Source organism: Scardinius erythrophthalmus (genome assembly GCF_964197995.2).
Source record: "Scardinius erythrophthalmus genome assembly, chromosome: 19".
Lineage (NCBI taxonomy): Eukaryota > Metazoa > Chordata > Actinopteri > Cypriniformes > Leuciscidae > Scardinius > Scardinius erythrophthalmus.
The window spans coordinates 27504830-27517568 of NC_138239.1; the positions used below are offsets into that span (position 1 = coordinate 27504830).

Genomic DNA, 12739 nt, shown 5'->3' on the forward strand with positions numbered 1-12739 from the left:
AACCAACATAATAATACCAAAATTGTTTATTGCACAAAAATAAAAACAACCGTATCAGAAAATTGTTGGGGTTACAAACCATCACTTGAGAGCCACTGCTATATACTGTGGATAGTATGAGGATTCAGATGCAGTCTCAACACAAGAAGGATGCTTACCTCACCGAAAGCTCCTCGACCAATGACCTTCAGTATCTCGAAGTCCTCCTTGTGCAATCGCATCTGTTTCACTTTAGAGGTGAACGGTTTGGCTGCGGAGAGAGAGAGACGACAGCATGGAGTTATTGTTGAAGACGTTCAAATCCATCACCTCACTATGATGTGCCATAAGGACCCGATCTTCTCGAAGGGATTTGTAGCAGCTTCAGTTACAGCACATTCACACAAGTCAAAAGTTCAGAGGCATCTCTGAGCAGGTGTGAAGGACAGATTGATGGTGTACCACAGTAAAGTCTTTCTTACAGGGACTGAGCAAAAAAAAAAACTGGCCACTAACTGGTCACATAACTCAAACAATATTTCATGTCCACTTACTTATTTATTTGGCAAGTAGCAGAATAGCATAATCATCTGGTCATAATCAAAACAACAACAACAAAAACCCGTTCAGAGTGAGACCCTGATTATTTTGCAATAATATATTTTAATTTACCCTGACAACACCCAATTAGAACTTACGCAGAAAGCTTCACATTCAAGTGTGTGTTCTATCATGACTGGCAGCACAAATTGCCATTAACCCTTTTATTAAGACTGATTGTGGCAAATCATAATTGTGTACAATGCCACATCATCAAAAAGTATGAGGCCATTGCACAATGACAACCATTATAGACAATGGTTTCTGTTTTCAAGGCTGCATCCTTCTGCAATGAGATTCAATTATCACGTTTGTATCATTTTATGGAGCACACAAAATATGATTTACTATGGTTGAGATGATGTGCAAAGGGTTTCTATTAAAAGCTGTGAAGAGGATGCACTCAAGGCAGCATGTTATCACAATCTCAATTGGCCAAGGGCAATTAACACTTTTTGATACTTTTAAGCCCAATTATTATAAGCTTTTAAAATGTGTTAAATCAACACTGGTTCATCTTAATTTCATTGTTTTTCTAAACACTAACCAGAGTCTATTCATGACTACAATTTCATTAAGATTTAGGGTGCACTTTTTTGACTTGGACCAGTAAGGGATCACCTAGCAATCATCCAGAACATCCCAGAACACTCTAGCAACCACACAGAACACCTTTGCATAGTGGCAGCAAGTTTTGAATGGAAAAATACCACTCACAATGAAAATGTAGACATTTATTTGAGTCCATAAATGTTCTCAATCTGTGACAGGTAAACTATAAATCATTATATGATAAACAGGGGAAAGGCAACTGCTTTCTATTGAAGACCTGTGATGGAACGCTCCCTCCATACAAGCTCTTTGAGGCCTGACGCAACTCCCACTGTCGATCGTTGCCTCTCCCGCCACAACCCATACAGTTGCAATGCTGAGCGCTGCTTATGAATGAACTCTTTACTGGTCAATGAAAGTCACATTGAGCTCAAGACTGCCAGCCCAGCACTAGAGATCAGACACAAAGACAGATATCTTTTCACTTGTACTGCATTAAGTCCAGTCTCTTGTACAGATAATGAGCCTTGTGCTATTCAGTTAACTCTGCATAATAAAAAAACTGATGTAGTTAGCTGAAACCAAAGCAGGCTCCAAGATACTGAAAGAGTTCTGGTATAAGCACACTTGGCTTTATAAAGGAACAGTTCACCCTAAAATGGAAAAAAATATTGCTTGTTCACATTTAAAATAACCACACAATACCATATAGACAGTCCACCCAGACCATTTATGTAAACAAAGTTGATTAAAACAGATTTAAACAACTTAAACAGTAAAGATTTGATTGTGCAAAAAACGGCAAACGAATTATAGGCTACTGGATGTTTTACACAAAATAAACTAAGCATACAAAAACAGAAAAAAAATTCTAAAATTAGATTAAATAGGTTACATCAAATATGCCTTCATGGTTTTATCATGGCAGACAGTGGTTAGAAAAAAAAAATTAAATATCAAGGTTTCTGGCGCACTGCCATTCATTACGGTGCGGAGCAGAGCGAGCGTTATGAATGCCTGTGCGGCCATGCGCATTTTACTTTCACTTTAGAATTAGCGCCAATTTGGGGTGGGCAAGTGATGTAACTGATGAATAAGAGCTGGCAAAAGTGAGTGGGTCCAATATTATTGGTCTTAAAAGGTGGGTGGGTCTTGTCCCACCCACATACAATGGTTCCGACGCCCATTGGAAAATGAGAATGTTACATTTTTAATGATATAATTGTTTTCAATGTTTTGGGAGATGGCCATCTAGCGAACTGATATACATTAAGCAAGAACCAATTAAGTTCATTCTCATATACGCATTCTAATTACGTTTGAGCTTCCGCAAGAACCAATGAGATTTGTTTTCATGCGTGAGCTTCTGTTAATGTGCACTGATCAATGTTTTCATTTTTGGGTGAACTAACCCTTTAAGAGGTTATCCAATCATAACAGTGGTTATTTACATTTATAAGTTTTATCCTAAAGCACCTTTTTTTATTCTATGGGTGTTAGAGAAGCAGGAAAATGGTCAAGTAACTTTCAATAAAAGTGATTTGCTTATATTCCCATAAGAAATGATTCACTAATGGTGCTGGGCTCACTTCTATGGAAACAACAATAAGATAAGAAAATATGGTAAATCTGACCTCTCGTCGAACACGCAAATCCAGATTCCATGTCCCTGTTGAAATCACCTGACTAGGATGTGTATTTACTGTCATACCTTTCGCAAGAGTGTATAATTCATGTACTGACAAACAGCAAGAGATTCTAAAGACATATCTATTGTACAGCAAAAATGACAGAAAGCAACTGTTTATGGCTGGTGTGGCATATAGTGGTTAAAAATCTGGGTTGGTGTTGTTGGTTTAACCTCACAAGGGCTGATCCATGAATTATCACAATCATGCATTTGAGCAAGTCATTTAACATCACATCCTAATAGCAATGCAACAATTTACTAGTGACAATTAAAGTTAAAAAGCTATACAACAGCCATTCAGAATGTGTTTTAAGTTTAATATGGATTTGGATCAATGACATTTCACTGCAGAGTAAATACTAATAGAAAAAGAAAACAAGTGACAATCAAAATGTCTAGTTCCTCATTGTTTGTTGCTCTAACTCAGCGGTGGTTTGCGAGCCACACCTGGCCAGGTTTCGCACCCTTTAGCAAAATAAATGATCGATATAAGATTAGTCATGTCACTAGAGATCAGCTTTCTGCATAAAAAAAACAACCAATTTCCTTTGTTGGCCTTCCTAAGTTAATGAAAAGTTTAGAATAACAACATATTTCAAGTCGTAACGGCAAAAGTGCGTGTTCACTGCTGTTCGCCAGTGTCACGAATGCAATCAATGGCAAACCACTTACGATTCAGTGGTAACAAAGAGATTGAAACTACTCAGAATTAAGCAGCTACATAGCTTGTTTGTGGTAATGGCGAAAATAAATATTACTAGAACAGCGACGAAAATGGAAAAGTGACTGGACTTTATGATAGATGCTGGTTTCAAGAGAGAGACCGGAAGGTTGCCGATTCGTTTGTACACGGCTGTTCGTGGGTGTAAAGTGACAGTTAACTATCATATTTATGGGTTAAATAAGATAAAAAGACATGTTATCAAAATATGTTTATTTTCTTACCAACATGCATTTATCATTCAGTTTAGGGCTTTTGAATTTGACAGATTAGATTAGGCTAAGTGAAATGTATATATAATTAATAGCCTATGTATGGTACATGGATACTATATAAATAAAATAATTTATATTCTATTTAATTATTATATTATATATATTACATTTATCTAATATGCGTGATTTGACTTTCCTTTGTGTTGTGTTTGAACGCATTTTGCTAAGTGAAGTGAACATCAACAGATATCCCGTGCTCAGGGAGTAGGGAGCAGTGAACACTGCATAGGGACCCTGTCAATCGGGACGCACCCGAGTTAATGGCGCTCTCTTCTAACGAGCTGATAATCTAAACCAGGTGTGTTAGATAACAGAGACATACAAACTGTGCAGAGCGATGAGGTGCGAGGACTGGAATTGGGAACCCCTGCTTTACATTATGATCAGATCCCTGTTTGAAGGGGTGGTTGATTATGATTTCACTTTTCTAACTTTAGTTAGTGCGTAATGTTGCTGTTTGAGCATAAACAACATCTGCCAAGTCACAATGCTCAACGTTCAAAGCAAAGGGAGATACTTTCTTTTGAAGAAATTGCTTATTAAGGACTACAACAAACAGCTGGTAGGGACTACACAACATTCCTCCCGGGTTAGTGACATCACTAACTAAAATTTACATAAACCCCGCCCCGGAACACGATTTATAGATTATCAAGACAGAATATGCTAATCAATGATTAGAAGATAGTTAACTCCACATCAGCTACATAAATTTAAACATAAACAAAAAAGTTTTAGAAATTTTCAGGACACAAGCTGTTGTAGCTCCACCCCCCATGCTGCTCATTTGCATTTAAAGGGACAGACACAAAAACAGTGCATTTTTGCTCACCCTTAAAAAATGACAATTTTAACATGCTATATAAAAATATCTGTGGGGTATTTTGAGCTAAAATTCACATACACAAAGTGGGGACATCAGAGACTTATTTTACATCTTGTGAAAAGAGCATTATACCACCCCTTTAATATTGGCCAAACAGCATTAAATTCAAATGTCCACTTAATCTTTAATATTTGGCCACTTCTTTACGATAGAAAATTGAAATAGAACATGTGGACATCAAAACTTGCAAACTCAGAGCGAGGGTTTAAACTTTTATTTTGAAATCGCCATGAACAACAATTTGCATATTTAAAAATGTATTTATGTATTCTCCTGCGTTGGAGTAGGTTTAAAAATTATTTGCCTTACAAATCTGGTGAAATGGAGCACGATACGTTCAAAGATGAGCATTATAAGCAACCCAAACTCACAGCATATGCAGAGATGGAGTTTGTTAACCGAGCTGCTGAGTACATGTTAACAGCGCGCATATATTATTTAATTATCATATGCAGTAAAAGACTGAACAATATAATGCAAGCACAGTAAAAGGTTTTGCCACAAACTCAACTCTGTCATGCTGATATAGCGAGACAGCTTTTCAGTTCACCTCGACAAGAAATATTGTCACGTATTAATATTGCAAGATCTCGTCACACCCCTACTTAGGCCTGTCGCGATAGTCGATAATTCAATTAATCGCACGATAAAAAAAAATGAGCTCGATAATTTTTCCGGCCGCGATAATTCCATTTGCATGCTTGTTTGTTTTCCTCGTCTCTCTCTCTCTCTACCAAATTGACTGGATGACCACTCTCGCTCGGTTCTTTAGCGCAGTGGTTATCAAACTTTTTTGGTCGCGCCCCCCTTTAAACCTTTAAAAAAATCTGACGCCCCCCCCCCTCCCCCTCCCAATTTTTTTTAATTATATATATATATATATATATATATATATATGGAACTTTTTTTTACAATGAAAAACGTGCAATGATAAACTTACAAGTGTCTTTGATCTAAGAAATTATTGAAGGCCTGCTTTCTGTATTTCTCCTTGAAAAATGAAAAATAAAAAAATTACAAAATAAAATAAAAACGTGCAATGAAAAACAGGAATAGTTTTAATTTGTCATGTCATTGAATCAACAGTAAGAGAGAATAATAAACCAGAACTTTAACTTTTAATTTATAATTAAAAGTTAATATATAGCAGCTTTGGAGAGTGCCTCACGAGCTCAGCTTCTGGTTGGTCTTCTTACCAGAGCGCGCACAGCAGCGGAGTGCCGCGCGTTCACAATAGCAGCTCGTGATTCGGTCCGCTGAAGAGGTTTTTTTCTTTGGCGAGCAACTTCAATGTTGGGCTTGTTCCAACGGTCTGAAGAAGAACGATTCATTCGTTGCCGCTTTATAAAAGAAGAGCGCTATCACTACCGCTTTCACGCACTTGAACGCGTAACGTAACGGCTGTATTTTTATTTATTTATTTTTTGCTGATCTCCCGCGCCCCCCCTGCAGTAACCTTGCGCCCCCCCTGGGGGGCGCGCCCCACACTTTGAAAACCACTGCTTTAGCGTATAGGAGGAGTGAACCCTCTTTGTTGTCAGTTGCATGGTCTTTGTGTGGGGAGGCGGCGCCGCGGCGCTTGTCAGTCACATGGTCTTTGTATGGGAAAACGCCGGCAGGACTGTTTGCGGCTACTGCCGGGAGAGAGAGAAGACGCTATAGTTGTGAGTTGCGACAGCGAGCCCGATCACATGAAAATGCGTAGGCTATCTATACCACGAATGTTATTTCTCATGCCATTTATATGCCAAAAATAGTTTTTGCATGCATATGATACGCTCTTTATGGCGTGTAATACGCACGCACTCCTCACCCCTAATCCTAACCAAGTATTTTCAGTGCGTAGCATACACGCAATAAAGTGCGTCTCTGTCTTCCCGACAGTACACAATCACTTGACAAAGTAACAGGAGGACAAAGTAACAGGAGTAACAGTGCAAAATTGTGTGATATGGCTTGTTGAGGCTTTTTTTTTATTTGTTTACAAAGGTCCTAACTGTCAGTTTTGCCTGTTATGGAATGTATCACTATTTAAGCCTAATGTCTGAAGCCTAATGTTTAATATTTTTTGAAGTGCAATTTTGTTTACATCCATTTTTTTATTGACAGACATTTATTTTGTTAACAGACACTAAAGCGGGTCGCACACCAGACGCGCAGCGCCACGTCTTTTAAATTCGAACACATTATTCTCTATGAGAGTACACACACCGGCGGCGCCTTTCGGCGTCTGTCCGCGGCGCCCAACAACGGCTCAGGACCGTGTTCAAAATCCTGCCGCGCCACAGAGCGCCATTTACATAGTTTTATATAAAATTTACATTTATGTGTCTCAAAATGTAGTTAATGTATATATGTACTTAATCCTGTGCAGCAATATACATTTAGTTTTATATTTATTTACAGAAATCAGAAAATTGCTGATGTTATCGGATTTTCAGGTGACAGTTGTCCTAGACGCGGCGCGGCGCTGAGCTGCGCGTCCGGTGTGCGACCCGCTTAAGAGTCCATTGCTTTCATTGTTTTTGGTTGTTTTGTTCATTTTTTTGGATATTTAAAATGTTTTCCGTTTTCAATGTTTAATATTCTTTAGAAATAAAAGTTTATAGATCGTTGAAAAGGTGTACCTGCATTATTATGCCATTATAATTATATTAAATGAAAATGGTCTCAGAACGACAATATTATCGTTTATCGCGATCATTTCTTGGACAATTTATCGTCCAGCAAAATTTGTTATCGTGACAGGCCTACCCCTACTGAACATCAAGTTTTATATTGATCTATAAACACACAACTACTAAGCATGGAAGATATGGGATATATGCTTCACACAGTGAACACACCTCTGGCAAACAAGGCCAAACATTTCAAGCTGCAAAGGGCGAGTTCCATTAGCCAAAATGTCAGGCGACTGATTTGTTGATATGAAATCTACACACATAGCTTTGTGGGATATGAGCGAGATTCCACATAAACAATGCTGTGAATATCAAATGTTACCACAGTGTCAGGCATCCTTTTACAGGGCATTAGAAACAGATGGAAAACAGACCACCTGGAACTGCCATCATGGTCTCTGATACATCAACCAGGGAAAGTGTATAAAGCCTATTCATGAAGGACAGTTTAAAGGTCAGGCCTTCCTTAGAAGAACCTACACTGTTTCCAAAGTCTCCAAAACAACTGCAGCACACACTCAGGTCGGTGTTCATTAAAGATCTGAATGCAGAAAGCTCATTGTGTATATCACTGTCACAGTCTCCAGCGCAAGGGGACACAGAGCTGCAAATCAAATGAACCACACTATCTATCTCCTGCAATACCCGCATTAGGAGACCATATAAAGGCAAAGACACTGGCAGGATCATTAAAACACGCTTTCCATAGAGGGAAAGAAGCGCTTAAAGCCAGACTGCAGAAAGACTCACAGATAAACTTGTGAGCGTGTCGAGTGTTCAAATCCAACATCAAGAGCATTTTCACTGTGAAATGTCTGCATAATATAAACACTGGGCGCAAAATAAATTGTCAGCTTTCGTTTAATAATGTCACAGGGTTATTATTTCATACACTAAAATGGAAAAAAAACTGATTAATTTCAGACCAATTTCAAATAAAGAGAACCTGTAAATGGTGATATAATGTGTAACACACACAACCTTATAATCATTAGACTTATGGCGCTTTTCCACTGCATGCTATGGTACGGCTCGGTTCGGTACGGCACGCTTTGGCGCTTTTCCACTGCATGGTACGGTACGGCTCGGTTCGGTACGGCTCACTTATGGCGCATTTCCACTGCATGGTACGGTATGGCTCGCTTCGGCTCGCTTTAAATGGTACCACCTCTGTTGAGGTTCCAAGCATACCGTACCGATACAAAAATGTGACGTGAAAACACTGCAGATCACTGATTGGCCAGACAGAATCATCTCTACCAGCGTCATTGTATATACAACACGAAACACTAAAACCTGCTAGATTTAAATAGCCAGTAGACAACAGCCAACCTGTTTTAAATTTGCTTCAAAAAAAGAGTATAAACTTAAAAAAAAGAAATGGCTGAATCGTGGTCAGTGGACGAGATGCAGATGTTCCTCTCGTTGGTTGCCGAGGACTCGGATGGGGAAACACGGAATGAAAAATTCGCATTTAATATGATGTCATGGTAGTAGAGACGGCAACTATATAACGATCAGTCCCACCCACTTTGAAGCGGTACTAACTGCAGTGGAAAAGCAACCGAGCTAAAGCGAGCCGAACCGTGCCGTAACGAGTCGAGTCGTACCACGCAGTGGAAAAGCGAAGCGAGCCGAACCGTTCCGCGCCGAGTCGAACTGTACCAAGCCGAGCCGTACCATGCAGTGGAAAAGTGCCATTAGTTCACACAAAAACTAAAACTCTGTCATCATTTACTCGCCCTCATGTCGTTCCAAAGCCGTGAGACTTTCGTTCATCATCAATACACAAACATCTTTTTGATGAAATCTGAGAGCTTTCTGTCTCTCCATTGACAGCTTCGCAACTACCACTTTGACGCTTCAAAAAGTTCATGAAGAGATCGTTAAACTAATCCATATGAATTGATTGGTTTAGTAGTCCAAATTTTCTAAAGAGATTCGATCGCTTTATATGATGAACAGATTGAATTAAGGCTTTTCACATAAAAATTCATCAACTCACACATCAGTGATGGTAAACAGAAGCTCAAGCATGTTTACTTGCCATGTGAGAAGCAATGGGGTTCATTCTCGTGTTACGCAGGTTCGGTTGAGCTTCTGTTTATGTTCGTTGATCAATGTTTATATGTGAATAAAAGCCTAAATTCAATCTGTTCATCCTATAAAGTGTTCATGTCTCTTCAGAAAATTTTGGACTAAACTGCTTGATTCATACGGATTAGTTTTATGATCTTTTAAAGAACTTTTTGAAGTGTCAAAGTGGTAGTTCATAGCTGTCAATGGAAGGACAGAAATTGCTCAGATTTCCTTAAAAAGATCTTCATTTGTGTTTGGAAAGACATGAGGATGAATAATTCATGACAGAGTTTTTAGGTGAACTAACCCTTTAAGGGTGTTAATCTATTTATGTTAAAAAATCTCAAATACACAAAAAATTATATTACATATTATGTCAAAAAGGATAAAAACAACATGATCAGCAAGGATATGATAGTCTGTTATTCTGAAGATTAACCATGTTATTAAACTTGAATGGATTTTAAAACCGTAAAAAAAGTGTTTATGCTTTGGCCCTTGTTTTCATCTGTGAGAAAGCCAATAACAATGGAGGAACAAGTCTGGTCCTAAACCCAATCCGTTCAGAACAGACAACAAGATTATGCATCCCTAAAAGGCATACTGGTCTTGCAAATCACGGCGACTAAACAAGTGTTGACTTGTCATGATATTAAAACTACAAATAAGGACGAAATATAAAGGAAAAGCTTGCTTGTGACGAGGAGGATTCAACCTTTGAATACGAGAAACCTCCCAAAGTTAATACAAACCTAATCCCAAAATATGAGACTGGTTATACCTGACAGCAAACCCAACCTGCATAAATAAACGTAGACGGTATGAAAGCTAGAACACTGGAAAAGCAGATGATGTTGGGGTTGTGACAGGATAGTCACATAAAACTGCCTGGGTTGTCAATTTAAACCAGCTGTCCGGGGGAACTCACTACACAGGGGGACTTCTTCAAATACCAGAGGGTAGTTGTTAGTCACCGTCCACCGAGTCAGCCTTTTCTTTCAAACAGTTGAGCCTGAACGGCATCTGTGACTTACACATTCCTACATTTGCCTTCAAGTCTTCAGGCCTCTTTCAGATCAGCACAGAAAGCAGAAAGAGCATGAAATTGACACACTAATTACTAGTCAAATAATGCATTTAAAAGTATAAAGAAATGCTGTTAAGTGTCAAAAAATTGGCTGTTTTGAGAGTTAACATGCACATCAATGAACAGAAAATGCAAGAAAGGTGTTTTGATGTCATAACGTCAAAGACATTGGAAAGCAAGCAAATCTAGATCCACTGATCAGATTTTGCTTCAGCAAGGTTGTGCATGTAAACAGACTCAATTTGCCATACATTTATGTGAACAGTGACCATATAAATATGCCTAAAGTATTAGCAGTCTTTAAAAAGATTAATCACCAGATAAGGGCGGATGGAAGCATACAATATCAATGCTAGGGATGCACCGATATGAAAATTTTGGCCTATACTGATAACCGACAATTCTTCATATTTGAAAGCCGATAACCGATATATTTAAATATAAATTTATATATAATTTTTGAGAGCCTGATTACAAAAACAAAAGTCTCACCATTAAAAGACATGTCCCAAGCACACAGTTATAATGTTTTTATTAAAATTGTATGTAGCCCATATGACTGCACAAGTTGCACTTAACCATATTTTCCTTTTTGAAGTGATTTCAATCATATTTCAAGTGATTTAAAACCATCATGATGAACAGTGAGCATCTGAAGTGTCTCAGCTGAAGGAAATAATCCATTATTTAATCGGCTTTAATATATCGACACGATAACGATGACATAAAACTTTACATAGGCTATATTGGCTGATACCGATATATCGTGCATCCTTAATCAATGCCTACTTTTTCTAATTTAATAGTGTATTAGACATTACACAATATAATCTGATGTTGGATTTCACTTCAAGTAAGGAAATATTTTATACAGTAGTGGCCAAAAGTGATGTCTGGAGGGCATATTTGTTTTTAATAATATTACAAGTTCGACAAACCATGAAAATATGAGGAAAATACAACAGTATTTTAAATATTTTAAATATGAGGGAAGAACAAAACACTGAACTTGGTTATATCTCACAAAATTATTTGGCGAATACAGCAAACTACAGCTTCAGATTTTATTTTACTATGCAAAATATACCGGTACATAGAAAAACTAGACTTATTACATATATATATATATATATATATAACATGAAATTACAATTTTGCTCATAGGTAGCCTACAGCTTATAGGATTTGAATCTACAAACTTTGAGTTACTAGAGTAAACTACACAACCCCAACAACAGCATTTCAACATGAATGAATTAATGTATTTCTACTCCAGACTTTCTAAATCAAACCATGACATCAGTTATGATGGATGTTACATTTACCATCTCTAAAACTGTCAGATAAAAATGAAAGCATCCCATCTGAAGCATGCGGTCTTCACAGGAGTATAACACAAGAGATAACACAAATCTGGCTGATGATCTGGGCACGAGTTCAACTGGTCCTGACATCGTCTCTAACCAACATGTTGCTTAAAGGTGTGTGAGGATCATTTTAGCCTAATGCAAAAGAGAGAGAGTTTTTACAATGCTGAACTAAAGTTTTAAAACTAGAGTACAAATAAATGACCTGAAGAGCAAATTCCAGCAACACTGCACTAGCCAAGCCAAGTAGCACATGCAAAAAAAATTGGAAAGTCTCTAAGCATCAATGAATCTGCAAGAAGCTGACAAGAAATTAATCAAAATGAAATCAAGTGTCTTTTCCCAAAACATTAGCCTAAAATATAGCATCTGCTCTGCTTAAGAGGTCTACAAGTGCATAGAATAGATTCACAATTGTTTTCTGATCCCTACCAATAAGATCGATCACGTAATATTATTGTGTTACGGTGTGCGTTTATTATTCTCTGCCACACTCGTTCGGACTATCCTGCGTGCATCATGCCTTCTGTTTCCATGGAAGGAATGTTTACCATTCAGGTCATTCAGGGTAGCTGCAAGTCACGCCACAAAACAAACAAACAAACGGCACACTATGTTCATTCACGGTGGAATGTGATGTAGCGCTCCAGCCATTTCCTACTCAACTTAAACATGTAACAAGTTTAAAGTCATATTCATTAGTTAAGATGGGTCAGGAGGCGCCTGATTAAACATACACAAACAATACACTGCTTTTCCCATCACACTATATGTTCAGCTGCAGTTCAGTCACATGACTGGCCACTTAATACTTCCCAGCAA

General features: G+C 38.0%; 1 protein-coding gene across 12 annotated transcripts in view; it reads right to left on the reverse strand.

Moving 5' to 3' along the window:
* cdc42bpaa (CDC42 binding protein kinase alpha (DMPK-like) a) overlaps positions 1-12739 on the reverse strand; it is an 88026-nt gene that overhangs the window by 74171 nt on the left and 1116 nt on the right. For all 12 annotated transcript variants that reach the window (XM_081347505.1, XM_081347506.1, XM_081347512.1 and 9 more), the window contains exon 2: positions 159-250. In XM_081347505.1, coding sequence (XP_081203631.1) covers positions 159-250 — 92 coding nt within the window. The remainder of the gene's footprint in view (positions 1-158; positions 251-12739) is intronic.